The sequence below is a fragment of the Petaurus breviceps genome, unplaced genomic scaffold (genome assembly GCF_028583685.1).
Source record: "Petaurus breviceps papuanus isolate PSGF00001 unplaced genomic scaffold, PetGlider_PUasm1.0 174, whole genome shotgun sequence".
NCBI lineage: Eukaryota > Metazoa > Chordata > Mammalia > Diprotodontia > Petauridae > Petaurus > Petaurus breviceps.
The window spans coordinates 52430197-52447315 of NW_027185761.1; the positions used below are offsets into that span (position 1 = coordinate 52430197).

A 17119-nucleotide genomic window follows, 5' to 3' on the forward strand; every position below is an offset into this window, starting at 1 on the left:
TAGATAGATAGATAGATAGATAGATAGATAGATAGATAGATAGATAGATAGATAGATAGATGATAGATAGATAGATAATGACATATTCTATATAGTATATGTTTTCTATATTTATAGAAGCAACTGGTAGCACAGTGGATAGAGCACTGGGTCTATAATCGGGAAGTTTGAGTTCAGACCTAACCTCATACACTTCCTAGCTGGGTAATCCTGGGAAAGTCAACCTCTGTTTGCCTCAGTTTTATCAACTGTAAATGGGGATATAATAGTACCTCCTTCAAAGGGATCAAATGAAATAATAGCTAAAAAATGTCTGGCACATAGTAGGTACTATATAAATTCTTATTCCCTTTTAAATATATGTGAATATATGTGTTTATATATGTATATGTATACATAAATACACACACATACACCTATATATACACCAGTATAATAGAACATAAAAGAATTATGTATATTGATAGTTAGGTAGCAGAGTGGATAAAGTGCAGGTCCTGGAGTCAGGAGAACCTGAGTTCAAATCTAGCCTCAGACACTTATTAGCTGTGTATCCCTGGGCAAGTCACTTAACCCTATTTAATTCAGTTTCCTCATCTGTAAAATGAGGTGGAAAGAATAATAGCAAATCACTCAGTATCTTCACCAAGAAAACCCCAAATGGGGTTGCAAAGAGTCAGACACAACTGAAACAATTGAAGAACAATAATATTAAGTAGAAAAATTCCAATGACCAGATGTGTAGAGTGTCATGAACAGTCAGATGTGACTGAAACAGCCAAACGACAACAACACAGTATCACAGGGTTTGGGCCAGAAGGAACCCTGGAGGTCATCGAGTCCAACCTCTCATTTTTCATAAGAGGAACCTGAGGCCAGAAAAGTCAAGTGACCTTTATGACAAGGTCACAGAGGTAAGGAGTGAAAGAGCTAGAATATGAACCCAGTTTGACTTCAGATCATGTCCATCTTCCACCTGTAAATGACTGGCTTTTTTATCCTCATTTCCCCCCTCTAAGCCAGGTTTCTTTATCTGGCATAACAAAAGATGCTATCTAAATAACCTATTTTTTCACTAAAAATTTCCCATTTGATAAAATACTGAGCATCACAAATACTTCTAGTTGGATTTGGCGTTTCTGTCTACTAGTGATCTCCAGAGGATGCTGCCAGGGTCTGCAAATCAGTTTCATGCCTCCTTGTTCTTGATCTCCTCCACTTCTCAGATGAATAGTCCTGGTATTTTCCTTAAAGAGCTGTTCTTGCACTTTATCTGACCTTTAATCACACTGCTCCTGTGCCCCCTTCTCCTTTCCCTCTCTGTTGTGAGCAGCACATATCATTTGCCTTGCCATCAGTGAGAAAGTTTCACCTCTATATAAAAATCATCTTTCTCCACTTCCATTCCAACAATGACATACACACAATACACATGTTCACATGCACGTGTGTGCATACACACACCCCACTGTAGTAAGAAGCTGTGTAAATGACCTTTTATTGTGAACTTTCACCCCAAACCTCCACAGAACTCAAATGGAAAATGTGCTCATGAGCCTAGATCATTTCAATAAAAAAATACCGTTTCCAAATGATATAACTATTTACTGATGAGTAGCATCACTCCAGACATATCTGGGGAAACTTAGCTGACAACAAATGTCCATAGACATCCCACAAATATTATTATCACTGTGGATTCCGAACTGGAAGGGACCTTGGAGATTCTCTAGTCTACCCACTCATTTTACAGGAGGGACAACAAAAGTTCAGAGAGGTTGAATCACTTCCCCAGCACCACACAGCTAGTAAATTACAGAGCCAAGATTCTGTAACTCCATATCCAGCGTTCTTCCTTTGTACAAAGGGCAAGAAATACTCTACCCTACATCAAAATTCTGGGTGAATTAATTTAACTTACTGTCTCATGACTTTTTGGAAATGAGTGAGATTGCCAGTTACCTAAATGTCAACCCTCGTTTGTCATTGCTTATCCTTTCTGTCCTGTTCGCACGGCTTATTCAGAACCCCCATCTCTAATTTCAAGAATGTTTTTATCATTTCATTCATGTGTTCTTTTTGCCCTTTTTTGCACCTTTCTCTTTTTTTCTGTTCCTATTCATCATTCATCCAAAAGTTTGCTAAAGAGTGGGTAAGTGTATTGAACGTTTTATTTTTTTAATCACATTGTTATCTTCTTAGCTAAGAAAATATAGAACAACTCGGATACGAATGGTGTAATGAATGCAAAAGAGTTGGCATATGACTTTTTTTTAAATTGAAGTCACACTCCCTTCTCTTCTCCAATCTACGCTTGGCATTTATAACAGATTTTTATTTGCGCTGGGGTGTTTTGGGGTTTTGCCTGTTTGTCTAACATCCCTATTTTAAATTAACAGTAGTGAAAATGAGTGAGAGAAAAGGAAAAAAAAAGTATCATCGATTTCTGTTAGGTGTTTGTTTTACTATGCATCCAAAGATGCACCTAAGGAAACACGGGCCCTGTGCATTCCTCCAAAAGCCTTGGACAATCAAAGGGTCAATGCCCCGAGGTCATAGTATCATAGATAGCTCCAGAACAGGCAGTGACCTTAGAAATCAGAGACTTAGAATTGGCATGAACTTTAGAGGTCATTTAGCCTAGCCTCCTCTTTTTACAGATAGGGAAACAGAGGCCCAGAGAGATAAAGCCACTTCTCCAACATCACAGGGAATAAGGAGGTGAGGGAGGCAGGTTTGGAATTTGTGACCAGTACTCCAAAACTAACATTCTTTCCACTGTGCTATGAGAACCTCAAGGAGCTTGGTCTTTTGAGACCCTGGGTCCTCAAGGTTTTGGATCTCAGGTATTAGTTATAGTATCTATTTCCTAAATGACTTACAAAGACCCCTTTCCATCTCCTCGACTAAAATCTTTCCAATGTGCCTTGTATCTTCCAAACCCTAAGCTACCCTTCACAGTGCTAGCCCGCTAAGTCATTTACACATCATTTGTAAATGTGTGTGTCTGTCTCCCCGGTATCAAAGTCAGGGAGAAGCTTGGATGAGAATGAGTTAGTCAGATAATTTTAAAAGGGCTTTAGAACTTCCTCCATCAAAAGCTCTCAAGTCAAGGAGTCGGCAAAGCTGCTTCGTGAAGCCCCGTATAAAGATGCTTTCTGAGCTAGCCTTTATTTTTAAATCACATTTTATAAAAGCGACTGATTACTACCGTGCCATCACTTACGGAGTAAGCTAATCTTTTTCTCTTTGTATTTTTTTTTCTTTAGCATCAATACCATTCAAAAATAGATGAACTAATTGAAGAAACTGTTAAAGAAATGATAACACTCTTAGTGGCAAAGGTAACCTTCTGCACCAGGTGAAATGTGGCATCACAAATATCCTTCTTTTTTTTATTTTCCATTCCTGCATTTCCATTAAAATGTCACACATTAAAAAAAGTTGAGCCGGCTAGTTGAATAGCTCAGGAAACAAGATGCCTGTGCGTCACCAAGTCCCTCGGCTCAGAGTGATTTTCCTAATGATTAAAACGAACTGTGTGAAGACAAACCGTTGAACTGGCATATGTTAACCTAATAGGAACGCATCCCCAAACACCGCATGCGGTGACATGGAAATTGTTTTTCCAAGCTGACAAAGTTCGGTTTTAGAGCAGCGAAACTTCCACATTAATACAGAAGGCTGCCATCATGAAAAGCCCCCTTTCCCTTCTAGTTTCAGATGCAGAGAGAGCCATAATAAAGCATAAAAGTCAGATAAAGCTATTTCAGTCCCCCTCATGAATTATAGAATTTGAGCTAAGTGAAACCGAGAGAGAGAGACAGGGAAAGCATTTATATTTGCCAGTGGGAATCTTCGGCTTCCTGAAATTACTGATAAAAATGCAAATAAAAATAGATTGGATTAAACATAGCACTAATGTGGAACATTAAAGCTGTTTTGCACTGTTTTATTAAAAAAAGGATATTGAATATTATCGTGTGCTCTGCGTGTTTCGATAATATTGTGTCACTTTGCATTTCAGTAGCATTTCATATTTGCAATCACATAATCAATGAAGAGAAAGCCGGATAAGTCAAATATTTGTGTGTAGAGACAACAGAATCTCTTTCCCAGATGGCTGGAATTAGATAATAGAACTTTATAAAAAAAAAAATACCCATGAGGTTCATTCCCTACTTTAATATATTTTTTTCAGACCAGGTTTTCTTTTGTCAAGCTATCTTGATGATGATTATGGACAATTGGGGTCTGACAAACACTTATGTTTCTTTTTCATTTGTTGCCATTACAGTTTGTCACAATCCTGGAAGGCGTGCTGGCCAAATTATCCAGATATGATGAAGGAACTTTGTTCTCTTCTTTCCTTTCGTTTACTGTGAGTAGCGATTGCCTTTCTCTCTTATTTTCTCAGTTTCTTCTCCTCGTCCTCTTCTTTCTTCTTCTCCTTCACACAATATTTTATAATATTAGATAATTTAATACTCTGATCAATTTCCAATTAGCCACATGGGTGATGAGAAAGAGTAGCTTGACTAATCCAAGATAAAAAATGAAGGCCAGAGAACATTTAAGTTTTTCTATTATACATATATGTGCACATATACATATGTGTACACATATAATGTCTCTATGTAGATGTGTATGGATATATACATGTAGAAATAGATTTTATGTGCATAATAATAATAGCTCATGTTTATACTTTGATATATAGTATATAGTGCTTTTTGCTATCTCATTTGTTCCTTACAACAACCCTATGATGTACTGTTTTCCCTAGTTCACATATAGAAGCAAAGGGGTGTGGTAGATGATACCTAGATTCAAATCCTGAGGCAAATACGTCTGTTCAAATCCTGCCCGAGACTCATACTATGAGATCCTGGTTACTTAAAGTCCCTTAGGCAACTCCTTAGGACTTAGCAAGTTACCTCCACTGTACAAATCATAGACTTGTCTCTAGATGAGGAAACTGAGGCTTCAATAAAGTAAGCCACCTGCCCACCATCACACATCTGGCAAGTGCCAAAAGCGGGTGTTAGATCAAGGCTTTCCTGATTTTAAGTCCAGCAGTGCCTGCATATTGGGGGGGAAGGGGTAGCAAAAATGTACTCTCCTATTGATAATTCCATTTCCCTTAGGTGATAAATGAGTTTGTATTCCCTGACCATGTATGAAGCATAAGACAGAGAAGCAGACAACTGGAGTTCTAGCTAGCTTTCCATGTGACCTTGAATGAGAAATTTCACTTTGTTGTGATTTGTTTTTTTCTCAAATATAAGATTAAATCAGCTGCTTTCTACAGTACCTTCCAGCTCTAACACTCTCTGCTTCCTTTATTCTAACTAGCTGTACGAATGTGGGCAAACCCTAGTTGCCAATATGACATAATGGAAAGAACATTGGCTTTGAAATCAAAAGAACTGGGTTTGAATCCCAGCTCCACTATCTAGTATCTGACTGACCATAGTCAAGTCATTTCTTCTCTGGGTCTGTTTTCTTATCAGTGCTTGATAACCTCTTGGGTCCCATGACCTAGGAATTGTCAACACTTTAATTTTTTTCAGGCAGATCCTTTAACGATGAAGGATGGTTAAGTGGATAGGACAATGGATTTGGAGTTGGGAAGAAGAGAGTTCGAATTTCACCTCAACCACTTACTAACTGGGTCACCCTGTGACTCACTCTCCTCATCTGTAAAATCTGGAAATCAGATTCAGTGACTTCCAAGGCCCCTTCCAGCTCTAAAATAATGATGTCAGACCATTTTGAGGAGCTGAAAAACAGATGAACCCCATCAATACCCTTGGCTTCAGGCCACACAAGGGAAAGAAATAAGGTAGAATCCTATTTTGTGTAGGATGGAAGAACTAATGAAACAGTCAGGGAATATGCCCATGGGTCCCAAAGCATTTTCTCTGGAAAAGCCCCCAAAATGTGTCACCTGTATCGCCTTATGATTTTGACTGGTTGATTTCAGAGGTAACAGGCTGAGCTTTTACATCATGTTGGACACCTGTGTTTGTTGTGCCAGTTTTTGAAATGGCAAAAGCTTTCATTTAAAAATGCACACTTGACCAAGAAAAAGATTCTGTCCACTCTGAGACAGAATTCTACATAAGGAGGATCAGATTAGTTAGGCTCCATTCAAAGAAATCTCTTTCCCAAAATAGCAAAAAAAAAATCAGAAGGCAGCCTCATAGCAGACACCTCTAGCTTGAAAAGTGCTATGGTGATGCTCTGATACAATGGGGGGTAGGACCCGAGCCCAGCATGTACAGTTGAAAGGAAATTTAGAAATTATCTAGTCTGGTCTCTTCATTTTTCAGATGAGGAAATCAAAGTTTGGGGCAGGAGGAGGGGGGTTGATTTTCCAAAGGTCAAACAAGGAGTAAATGGCAATGGCCCCTTCTAAATTGAAGTCAATTCTATTATTCCAACAAGCTGGGCAACTCTTTTAACTTCCTCATACATAAACTAACATACGAATTTTGTTTTGCTTCAATAGGCCAAATTCTTAACCACTGACTTTTAAGCTAAAAGTTCCTTCCTTCTTATTTACAGTACCTAGGAAATAGTAGGTGCATAATAAATTGATTGAGAGTCAGTTAACAAGCATTATTAAAGGCTCTGTACTAAGAACTGGGGATCCAAAGAAAGAAAAAACAGTTCATGCCTTTGAGCAGCTTACATTCTACTGGAGGAGTCAACAAAGCAATAACTAGGTACACGTTAACATATTTTCAGAGTAGATGGAAGATAATATGGCATTAACAGCTGGAAGAACTGGGAAGCATCTCCTGCAGAAGATAGGATTTGAGTGGAGTCTTTAAGGGAGCCAGGGAATTAAGTGATGGGAATGAAGAGGGAGAGCATTTCAGGACAGGCAGTATAAAAACATGGAGATGGGAAGTGGAACGTGAAAATGTGCAAGGAACAGCAAAGCCAGAGTAGCAGGATTGTACCGTGTGTAGAGGGAAGTCAAGCGTGACGGCTAGAAACGGAAGAAGGAGCCAGGTTGTGAAGAATCTCAGTTGCCAGGCATAAGACTTTATTTAATCCTGGAAACAATAGGGAGCCACTGGCGTTTATTGTGTTGGAAGGTGAAATGGTTAGATCTATGCTTTAGGAAAATCACTTTAGTGGCTGAATGGAGGATGGATTGGAGAGGGAAGAGGCGTCAGTCCTCTCTGTCTGTTTATCTGTCTAGCTCTCTGATATTGTAGACATAGAATGGTGATTTGTGGGCTCAATTGTTCCTCGGCTCAGTCATATCAGCAATTTCCCTTCCCTAGTGACATCCCTCTCATATAGCATGTAAATGTTGACCAGCATCTGAATACAGACGAGTCTTTACAATTCCTTATAATCTGTAGTCCCCTTTCCTATCCATATGTTAGTGTTATACCAGCACAGTAGAGGGTCACCCTCTTGCAGTGCAGGGTCCTTAAGGGCTTCCCCCATTCTGAGTTCAATTTCATAAGTATTTTTGTGCACTTTCTATGCATTCAGCACCTTAGAGAACACACTGGGCATTGTTCTACACTCTAGACATAGAGACCAAAATGAGAGCCCAACTTCTGCTTTGACAAGTTTACAGTAATAGTAATGAAAGCAAGGACTTACGTAGATATGATGCCTTGCAGTTACAAAATGCTTTACATGCCTTTCTTCCTCCTAACAACCTTGCCAAGGTATGAAACATAAGTATTATCTCCATTTTAAAGATGAGGAAACTGAGGTTTAAAATGAAAGTGCCCCATTCAAAGTCACAAAGATAGCACAAGGTTAGAACCAGTCCCTGAACCAAAGTCTGCTGACTCCAAGTTCAGTATTCTTCATATGATATTTCTTTCCCCCTCTCCCTTCTCCCACCCTGTGCATGCTTTATTCTGTGGTTCAATTCAGATTTTTGGGGGGGTGGGGGGGGAAGAGATGGGGGAAGAGAAGTCTGTTAGGCCATAGAGAAAATGGGAATATTTTCCTTTCCTCTCCATCTGCATTGCCTCATCTCTTGAAGTGAGGGCTTTGGAAGGGGGAGGGATATGTGCCATAGCTTCATGCCAGCATGTGAAAAGTCCCAATGCACCCCCTTCTCTCCTCTCGCAGAAGCCCTGTCATCGGCAGCCCGGGAACTGGTAGAGGCAGCCGCCACCTTTCAGATGTGCCTTTCGGAAGATCGACTCAGTTGAGGGATGCTCTAATTAGCAATTCTCCTCCTGTTTCCCTTGCCTGTGAGATGCACTTCTCTGGAGGCTGCTTGCTTGTGAGGGTCCTTTGCATTGTGATTAGGCTAGCATTGTTCTTTCCCATGCACAAGGAGAGGGGAAGAGTAAGGCTCTCCTACCCTTCTCCCCCAGGTTAAGGAAGATCCTATTCCCAACCCTTTTCATATATGAAGAAAGAAGTAAGTTCAGATTCTGCCTGAATTTCTGGGAACTCACTAAGTACCAAGGTGTCTCTATTTATTTGGAGATTCTACTTAGAGTTACCCTGGAGAGGACATACACATACACCTAGTATGAGAGGACGTGAAGGGGTAGAGGTCAGTGATTGGAGTGATGCCCACATCAGTGAAATCCCAAATTCACAGATACTTTTCAGTACCTGTTCAAGGGTTCTGCTCAGTGAAATATACTGGAAAACAAGTGACATCGGAGAACCAATGTCCTCCTCTGATCAGACTCTAGGAAGCACTCAGGAAACACAGTGATTTGCTCAAGTAGCTGCACTCTTTTATTCCAAGAGAGGGTCCTATTGAGTTCAGGGAGAGTTAAAGTAATAAAGGGTGGGGAGGGAACTGGGCTCTCATCCCAATTCTGTTCCTAACTGGCACTTTAACGTCAGATGATCTGCCTAACCTCTCTGGGCTTCATATTTCATACCTGGAAAAACAAAGGGCTGGACTAGATGGACTTTTTCCATCTCTAAAATTCTATGAAATTCTTTTAGTCCATATGAGTCTTCACAGTTACACATTGTAAGGCAGTTGTTTCTCTAGTGATTCCTTCAAGGGACAAACCTTGGTCTTAAGCCTACTTCTGTTTACCTGGGCCTTAAAATATGACCATCTCTTCAAAGACTCTTCTGGGGAAAGGGAAAGGAAACAATGGAGTTAAGGGTTAACCTTAGCCATGACTTTCTTTGTTGCTCTGATTCTCAACTCTTTTCAAGAAAACCAGAAACCAGAGATAAGGATTGGGATCAGACCTGTAATTTCGTTGGCATAGTAGAGTCCCACATAAGGAAATTCCCTCTACCAGTCCAGGTTGACACAATCTCTGCAACTTAGAGTCCTAAGAGTTCCTTGGGGCACTAGAAAGTTAATTGACTTCCCCAATGTAATACAGCTAAGTCAGGCAATCAACAAGCATTTATTATGCTCTTACTGTGTACCAGTCACTATGTTAAATGCTGGGGACACAAAAAAGAAAAAAACAGTACTCACACCCAAATGGCACCCATTGTGATGGGGAGACAATGAGGAAATAAATAGAGAAGCTGATGGAAGGTAATATTGGAGAAGCTGAGGGAAATGGGAAAGGACTCCAGCAGAAGAAAGGATTTGAGCTGTCTTAAAAGGAGCCAGAGCCAGAGGCAAAGATGAGAGGAAACCCCATGCCATGCTTGGGAACAGTCAAGGCAAGGTCACAGAGAAAAGGGATAAAATATCATTTCTGAGATACTACAAACAGATCAGTATAGCTAGACTGGAGTAGAGTGTTTGGAGGGAGGGGAATAAAATATAAGAAGCTTGGAAAGATAGGAAGGGGCCAATTTATGAAAAGAATTTAATGTCAAATGGAAGAGTTTATATTTGAACCTGGAGGCAATAAGGAACCCACTGAAATTCTTTCATTTGGAGGTGGGGTGGGGCTTGGGGGGGTCCTGGCAGACCTTTAAGAAAAAATCAGGTTGGCAGTTAAGTGGAGGGTATATGGGAGTCTCTAACAGAGACCCTTGAGGCAGAAGACTTATACTAGAGATATTGAGGGTTTTTTTTAAGTTTTGGCAACAGGTTAGATATATGGAATGAGTAAATGTGAAGAGTCAAGGATGGCACCAAGGTTTTAATCCTGGGTGACCGGGAGATGCTCTCAGTAATAAGAGGGAAGAAGGAAAAGGTTTTTGGAAAAGATAATGAGATGTCCAAAAGGCAAGCAGTGATGTGGGACTGGAGCTCAGGAGAGAAGTAAGTGCTAGATGTATAAATCTGGGAGTCATCTTCATAGAGATGATAATTGAAACAAAGAGGGATGATGAGATCACCCAATGAAAAGCATGGAGCAAAAAGGGAAGAGAGTTGAGCCAGAGCCTTATAGGATACTCACAGTAATGAGCATGACTTAGATAGAGAGCCAGCAAGGGAAACTGAGATAGGATGGTAAACCAACAGATGTCAGAAGCAACACTGAACCTTGGTCTTCTTAGGACCAGGACTGTTTCTCTATTACATCATGGTATAGGCTCATAAGGTCTCTGACAAATAGGATAGTAGGTAAGAATATGGGAACCCGTGGTAGTTCTCAGCCTAAAGATAATGGGAATTTTAGCAGTATGAAACTAAGAGCTAAATCTACTGTGATGCTATTTAACAGAAATTAATAGGGAAAAATTTTCTATTTAGATTCAAAAATTATCTTTGGAAGTATGGGAAAGGAAAACACAGCAGGGAATAGCTTGGGTGAATAAAATCTGGTGATTTTAATGGGCTGCAAACTCAAACATTGATCAGCAACAATAGATGACAGTCAAATGCTATGCTAGAATGAATTGAGAGCCGTAGGCAGCTAAATGATGCAGTGAATAGAGTGCTGGGCCTGATATCAGGAAGACATGAGTTCAGATTTGACCTCAGACACTTAACCAGCTGTATGACCCTAGCCAAGTTACTTAACCTCTGTTTTTCTCAGTTTCCTCATCTGTAAAATGGGGATGATGATGATGACAATAATACTAACAATAACAATAATAATACCTACCTAGGTGGTATAATGGATAGAGTACCATGCCTGAAGTCAGGAAGACTCATCTTCCTGAGTTCAAATCCAGCCTCAGACACTTACTAGCTATGTGACCCTGGGCAAGTCACTTAATCCTATTTGCCTCAATTTCCTCACCTGTAAAATGAGCTGAAGAAGGAAATAGCAAACGAGTATCTTTGCCAAGTAAACCCTATATGAGGCCATGAAGAGTAAGATCAACTGAAACAACTGAATAGCAATGACCCAGGGCTGTTGTAAGGATAAAATTATATTTATAAAGCATCTAGTATATAATAGTCACCATATAAATGTTAGTTATTTCCAATGTCCTTTTTTGAAATGAAAAAGCATTTATTACATGGTAACTCTGTATACAATATGTGCTAAGCTCTGAATAGAAATAGGAAAATTAGATACCCTCTGCTCTCAGGGAAGTCTCCTTCTAATGGGGGGATAGCTGTAGGGCCAGTGGAAATGACAGGTAGTCAGTTTTCAGGACATATAGCAATGCCTAGGGATCAAGAGTGCCCAGTGTCAGGGTAGAGAGTAAGGTCAGATCATCCTTTGATTCAGTGGCAGGAAAGAAGGCAAGGCTTGATGGTCCAGATGGAATACTGATAGGTGATAAAGCTGATGCACAAACTCACCTTCTTCATGTCAGCCCATTTACCAAACCATATCTGTTTCTAATGTTAAGCAATTTGATAGCACTGAAGACTTTGGTAGTTCAAACTCTCTTTTCTGAGGCTTTGTAGTTGTGGCTACAAAGGAATGGAGAGGGTTCTCTCCAGTGCCAGCAAAGTTTGGGGCTTTTTTCAAACATAATTGGCATGTGTGGGTTTTACTTTACATACATAGTGTCCCAAATGAGTGTGATGTTAGTCCAGCTGTACCCAGCCCTGACTATACCACATCTGGAATGTGATATTTGGTGACAGGCAGCACATTTCAGAAACCACATCGACAAACTGGAAAGCTTCCAGAAGAGGGCACCATGATGATGAGACAAGTGGAATCCATGCTCTACAAGGATTGATCGATGGAAATGGGGATGTTAACCCTAGAGAAGATTCAGGGATCATACAACCACCATCTTTGAGTATTTGAAGGACAGTCACATGGAAGGGAGGAAATTGCTTCTGTATATCCCTCAGGGCAGAGCCAAGAGAAGTGCACAAGCGTTGCAGACTGAGATTTGGACTTCTTGTAAGGGAAAACTTTCTAATAATTACTCGCGATCTAGTATAACTTATCCCTGGTCAGGAATCCCCCGGTTACTTTGCTAACAAGTTGCTATCCAGTTTTTTATAGCTACGGTTATCCCTTCTAGATGGGGGGAGTTAGAGGCACAGGACCTCCACAATCTGGAAAAACCACATAAAAACTTTTGGCCCTCTCCATACGAGAGAAGAAGTCTAAATTTCTTCTTTTTCTTTTATGGGGTATTGACATTACCTTATTATAAAATTGGGGTTGATATACAATACTATACATATATTTATGTTTCTGAGTTTCTAAATTTTGTCTGTCTTCTGCAGCTTCCACAAACCTCCTATAAAATTCCCATTTAATTTCTTAGCTGACCCACAATACATTGAAACTACAATGGGGAAAGTCTCTATGTGGAAGGGATAACTGTACAATGGGGAAGAAGGTGAGGAACCACTATGTCCTAAAGCAACCATTCTACTCTAATACTCAAGATTCATATCCCCTTAGGGAAGTCTCAATTTCTTGAACCTCAGTTTCCCCACCTGTAAAATGTGGTAGTTGTACTCAATGGCCTCTGAGGTTCCTTCCTACCCTAAATCTGTTATACTAGGACAACTCTGAGGCCCCTTCAAATGCTAAAATTCTATCACTCTACTCCTGCTGATCTTCCCTTCTCTGATGACCCATAGGCTCAGCCAAAGGAGAATACAGAAGATCTTTGTCCTTCTCTGCCCCATCAACAGGCATTCTACTGGAGGATGGGGTGAAGTGGGGGAGATGGGAGTTGTCTATCTGTTGAGCCACGACTAGTGATACCTAACACTTCAAGTGTAGTTTTCCCCAGTGCTGTCAGAAGCCAGAAACTCATATCATGTTTCTAATTATCTGCCTCGACCCTTCTTTTTTTTCCCTTTTTTTTTGGACAGTTTCTTTTCCCATTTTTGCCACATTGATACAGAGCTACAGCTCCATATTTTTCTAATGCTGGCAACAAGGATTAGAGATGTGATAACAGCACATCCACAGCCAGAGATTGCTTTGCTTGGATGCCTTCTGTGACATTTTATGGGACAAGACTGCCCCCTTGGTAAAAAGCAGGAAATGTCTAAGGGGAGTCACTTGCAGTCATAGAGCTTTTCCGGCAGAAAAGACATGAGAATGTGAAAGTCGAGTTTGTTCTTCTGTGATTTCTTTTTCCCCTTTTTTTGCACAGGAGTGCCTAAAGGAATTGGAAGTTGTAGAATTTAGTAAATGCCAATTGTGGGGAGATACTTCTACTTAAAAATGAATCAGTAACTAATAATGAATCCTGCAGAGAAGGCATTCTCAACAGCCAAAAAAAAACCCAGACCACAGGAGATGGGTCAGGCAGCCTTGACTTAATTCAATCACCAGATTTAGGAACAGAGTTCTCCAGTTACCTCCTACCAGAGCTATCAATAGAAATTCTGGCACCTGAGAAAAATTCAGCACTAGAAAGGGGACAGGAGAGGGATTGGAATAGGCCATGGGGAAGATTTGCAGTCTTTTCCTCCAAAATGCTTGGGGTAGAAAGTCCTAGGTCAAAGTCCAACCATGTGCATAGCTGCAATAACAGAGGGGAGACCTACCTCCTCCTCATTAAATGGCAAATGTTGCTGCTGTTGCTGTTGTTGTTTGGTCATTTCAGTCATGTCTGACTCTTCGTGACCTCATTTGGGATTTTTGTGGCAAAGATACTGGCATGGTTTGCCATTTGTTTCTCCATAAATGTCAAATAGAAGAGCTTCTATTCAATCCTAAAGCCAATAGGAAGCTACTAGAGCTCACTGAGCAGAGGAGGGACATGTTTAGATCTTTAGGAATATCACTTTGGCAGCTCTGTGAATGATAGATTGGAATGAGGCAGACCAATTAGGAGGCTACGACAATAGTTCAAAATTTTCCAACTGCACTTGGAGACAAAAAGTTACATGTGTTCAAGAGACTACCCTTCTTGGATGTGTCCCCTGCCACTCACCAGAGATATTTGAAAATGTAACTTTCCCACCAGCCAATTGTTGAGGAATTACACCCAATGGACACGCATCTCTGAAATTCTATGACTCAGGTCTTTCCCTAAGAATGATGTAATTGGCAGTTTCTTCCATTAACAACAGTCTGTGATAGAGTAATGATATTCTACCAGTGCTCTTGTGGGATGATCAGTAGAAGAAAATCACCTTCTATTTCCTCAAGTCCTCTTCCTCCAGCACTTTCTTCCTATGAACCCAACAAGACAATGTGGCCCAGACCTTGGGAAATGAGAATTCTTTGATGTGTCGTCTCTTCTGCTCACTTCTTTCATCAGCTCTAACCTCATCTTTCAGTATGTGACATGTCCTTTGGGGGCTTTTGACAGACAATTTTATCACCTAGTAGGACCTCCTTGTTTCTGGTCCATGCCTTTAAAATGCAGCTTACAAATTAACACACCTGCTGTCCAAAGAAGGCTCTCTCTAGTCACCACATCCTTCAGAAGCTTTTCAGAATGCAAACCACCCTCCAAATGGAGCCACTCGCCTCCGTAACATTGGGTTGGAACAGATGAGTGGTTTTCAGAGTGAACATAAGACAGTTTTTATGCCTTGTAGTCTTGAGGTGCAGAGTGGTTGGGTCATAGAAATGACAGCTACGGACTGGGCGTTTAATCAAAATGTACTCAGACTTCAAACAGAAAATAATTGTTCTGAAATTAAAAGGTAAAGTTGTGTGCTGTGCCCCAAGCTCCCAGCCACATGCTGGGGAAGGCTCTGTACCCAGAAGTACAGAAAGTTATGGAAAAGCCAGCAGGATTGCAAAGCTTCCATCAAACAGGAAAGATCTTAATGGAAACTGGGATTCCTATGACTTTTCACTCACCATCTTTCCACCTAGTTGGATATTAGAGTGCTGAAACTTGGAATCAGGAAAACCTGTGTTCAAATCCCACCTCAGACATTTATTGATATGTGATTCTTGGCAAAACCTTTAACTTCTCTGTGTGTCAGTTCCTTCATTTGTAAAATGAAAAGGTTAGACTCAGGGGTCTCTAAGGTTCCTGCCTGTTAACAATCATCTGGGACAGAGTAATGATATTCCATGCCATATTCTAAATCTATGATCCTAAATAGATGTGACTGGTGAATTTGGAGTTAGAAGACCTGAGTTCAAATCTTATCTCTGCCCTTACTACCAGTATGACCTTGAATAAATCCCTTTACCTGGTCTCTGGGACTCAGTTTCCCCCATTTGAGAAATGGAGAAAATAATAGTGCCTATATTGTGCCACTGAGTATCAAATGATGAAACATGTAAAGCATAAATGTCAGTTATTATTACTAGAGTAGAAAGCACATAGCCAGTGAAGTGAGATAATCTGGATTCAAATCCTGACTCTACCCCCTACTACCTGTGTAATGTCAGCATCTTATAGATGAGGGGGGTGCACTAGATGGTATATGTTCCCTTCCAACTTTGAATCTATGATTCTCTCTATTGAGCTCTAATGAAATCTGACTCTTCGTTCTAGGAAGTCTAATATGAAATGGGTGGGGTAGTTCTTATTAGCAAATTGATCAGAATAATTTGTAGCAGAATAAAGCCTGGGAAGGACAAACTGTCTGTAGTATTTCCCTACCAGAAAGGGAGTTAATACTAAAGAAGGTCATTCAGTAAAGAAGGCTGGAAAGCAAAGCTGATTAACTACAGCTAGGCATCTGCTATGGAGCCCCACGGTGGATGAGAGATGAGAACACAAACTTCCTGGACCACATCCCCATTCACAGCACACTGAGCAACAGCAGACATGGACATTTCTCCTCATCCATAAAACTGGGTCTGAGAACAAATTATTCCAGAGGATGGGATCCTTTTGTTCAATTGAGATCATTTCCTGACATTTCCCCCAGGTTCCCAGATAAACCAGCAGATCGCTGTAGACCGAAACGTAGGAACCTAGAGTGAGATTATAGGAGGCATTACGTGGATATTATCCTTGAGAATTCAGCAAATGAATTCTTCTGAAGCCAGAGTATTTTCCTAGGTGAAACTGTGGCCCATAATCACCCAGGCATAACATTAAAAATTTAAGAACAAAGTTATTTATTTTGATGCCACCATGTTGGATACTCGTAATCTCCAAATCATGAGTAATGAAACATAGAGATCTAGCCAAAGAAATCCAAATGAATGTGGGAACAGGTTGAGGCAAGGCCTGTCCCAGTCACCCAGTCCGCTCTGGAGCTGTCCAAAAAATTGCATTCAGTGATACTGCAGAAGATTAGCTGACATTGCAATATTTTTATTCCCTTACAATCTTTGACCCACTTTCTCGATCATATCTAGAATATTAACTATAAAACAATAATAGCAAGATAGTAATTTGTCCAAAGACCATTTCTATCTCAACTACACTGAAAAATATGAGAATGAGATAATAATATCGATGACGATAAAGAACTTAATTTTTAACTGAGAATTTTCAAACTTGTTATTTCATCTGACCCTCACAGCACCCCAGGGAGAATCATAGCGTGTTAAAATCTAGTCCAACTCCTTATGTTATGTAGGAGGAAATGAATAACCAGGAAGGTTATGACTTGCCCAAGGTCACATATATGGGAGACATTGCAGCTCCTATAACAGCTCATTTATATTTAATTCAGTAAGCATTTCTTAAGTGTTCACTATATGCCAGTGCTGTGCTACAAGCTGGGGACCCAAAGATAAAAATAAAATTATCTCTGCACTTGGAGAATTTATTCTACTGAGTCTTGCTTCTATGGCACTTGAAGGTTTACAAAACCCTTTCCTCATAGCAATTCTTTGAGATGATTATGTTTGTATTGTCTCTATTTACAAGTGGGGAAACTGAAGCTAACAGAAGTTGAACTTAACCCCTTTAGGTAGAGAACAGT

At 40.2% G+C, this 17119-nt stretch overlaps 1 protein-coding gene across 4 annotated transcripts in view; it reads left to right on the top strand.

Moving 5' to 3' along the window:
* The window catches only part of CADPS (calcium dependent secretion activator), a 567121-nt gene that overhangs the window by 482238 nt on the left and 67764 nt on the right, over positions 1–17119 (top strand). For all 4 annotated transcript variants that reach the window (XM_069084197.1, XM_069084192.1, XM_069084194.1 and 1 more), the window contains 2 exons: positions 3270–3344; positions 4298–4381. In XM_069084197.1, coding sequence (XP_068940298.1) covers positions 3270–3344; positions 4298–4381 — 159 coding nt within the window. The remainder of the gene's footprint in view (positions 1–3269; positions 3345–4297; positions 4382–17119) is intronic.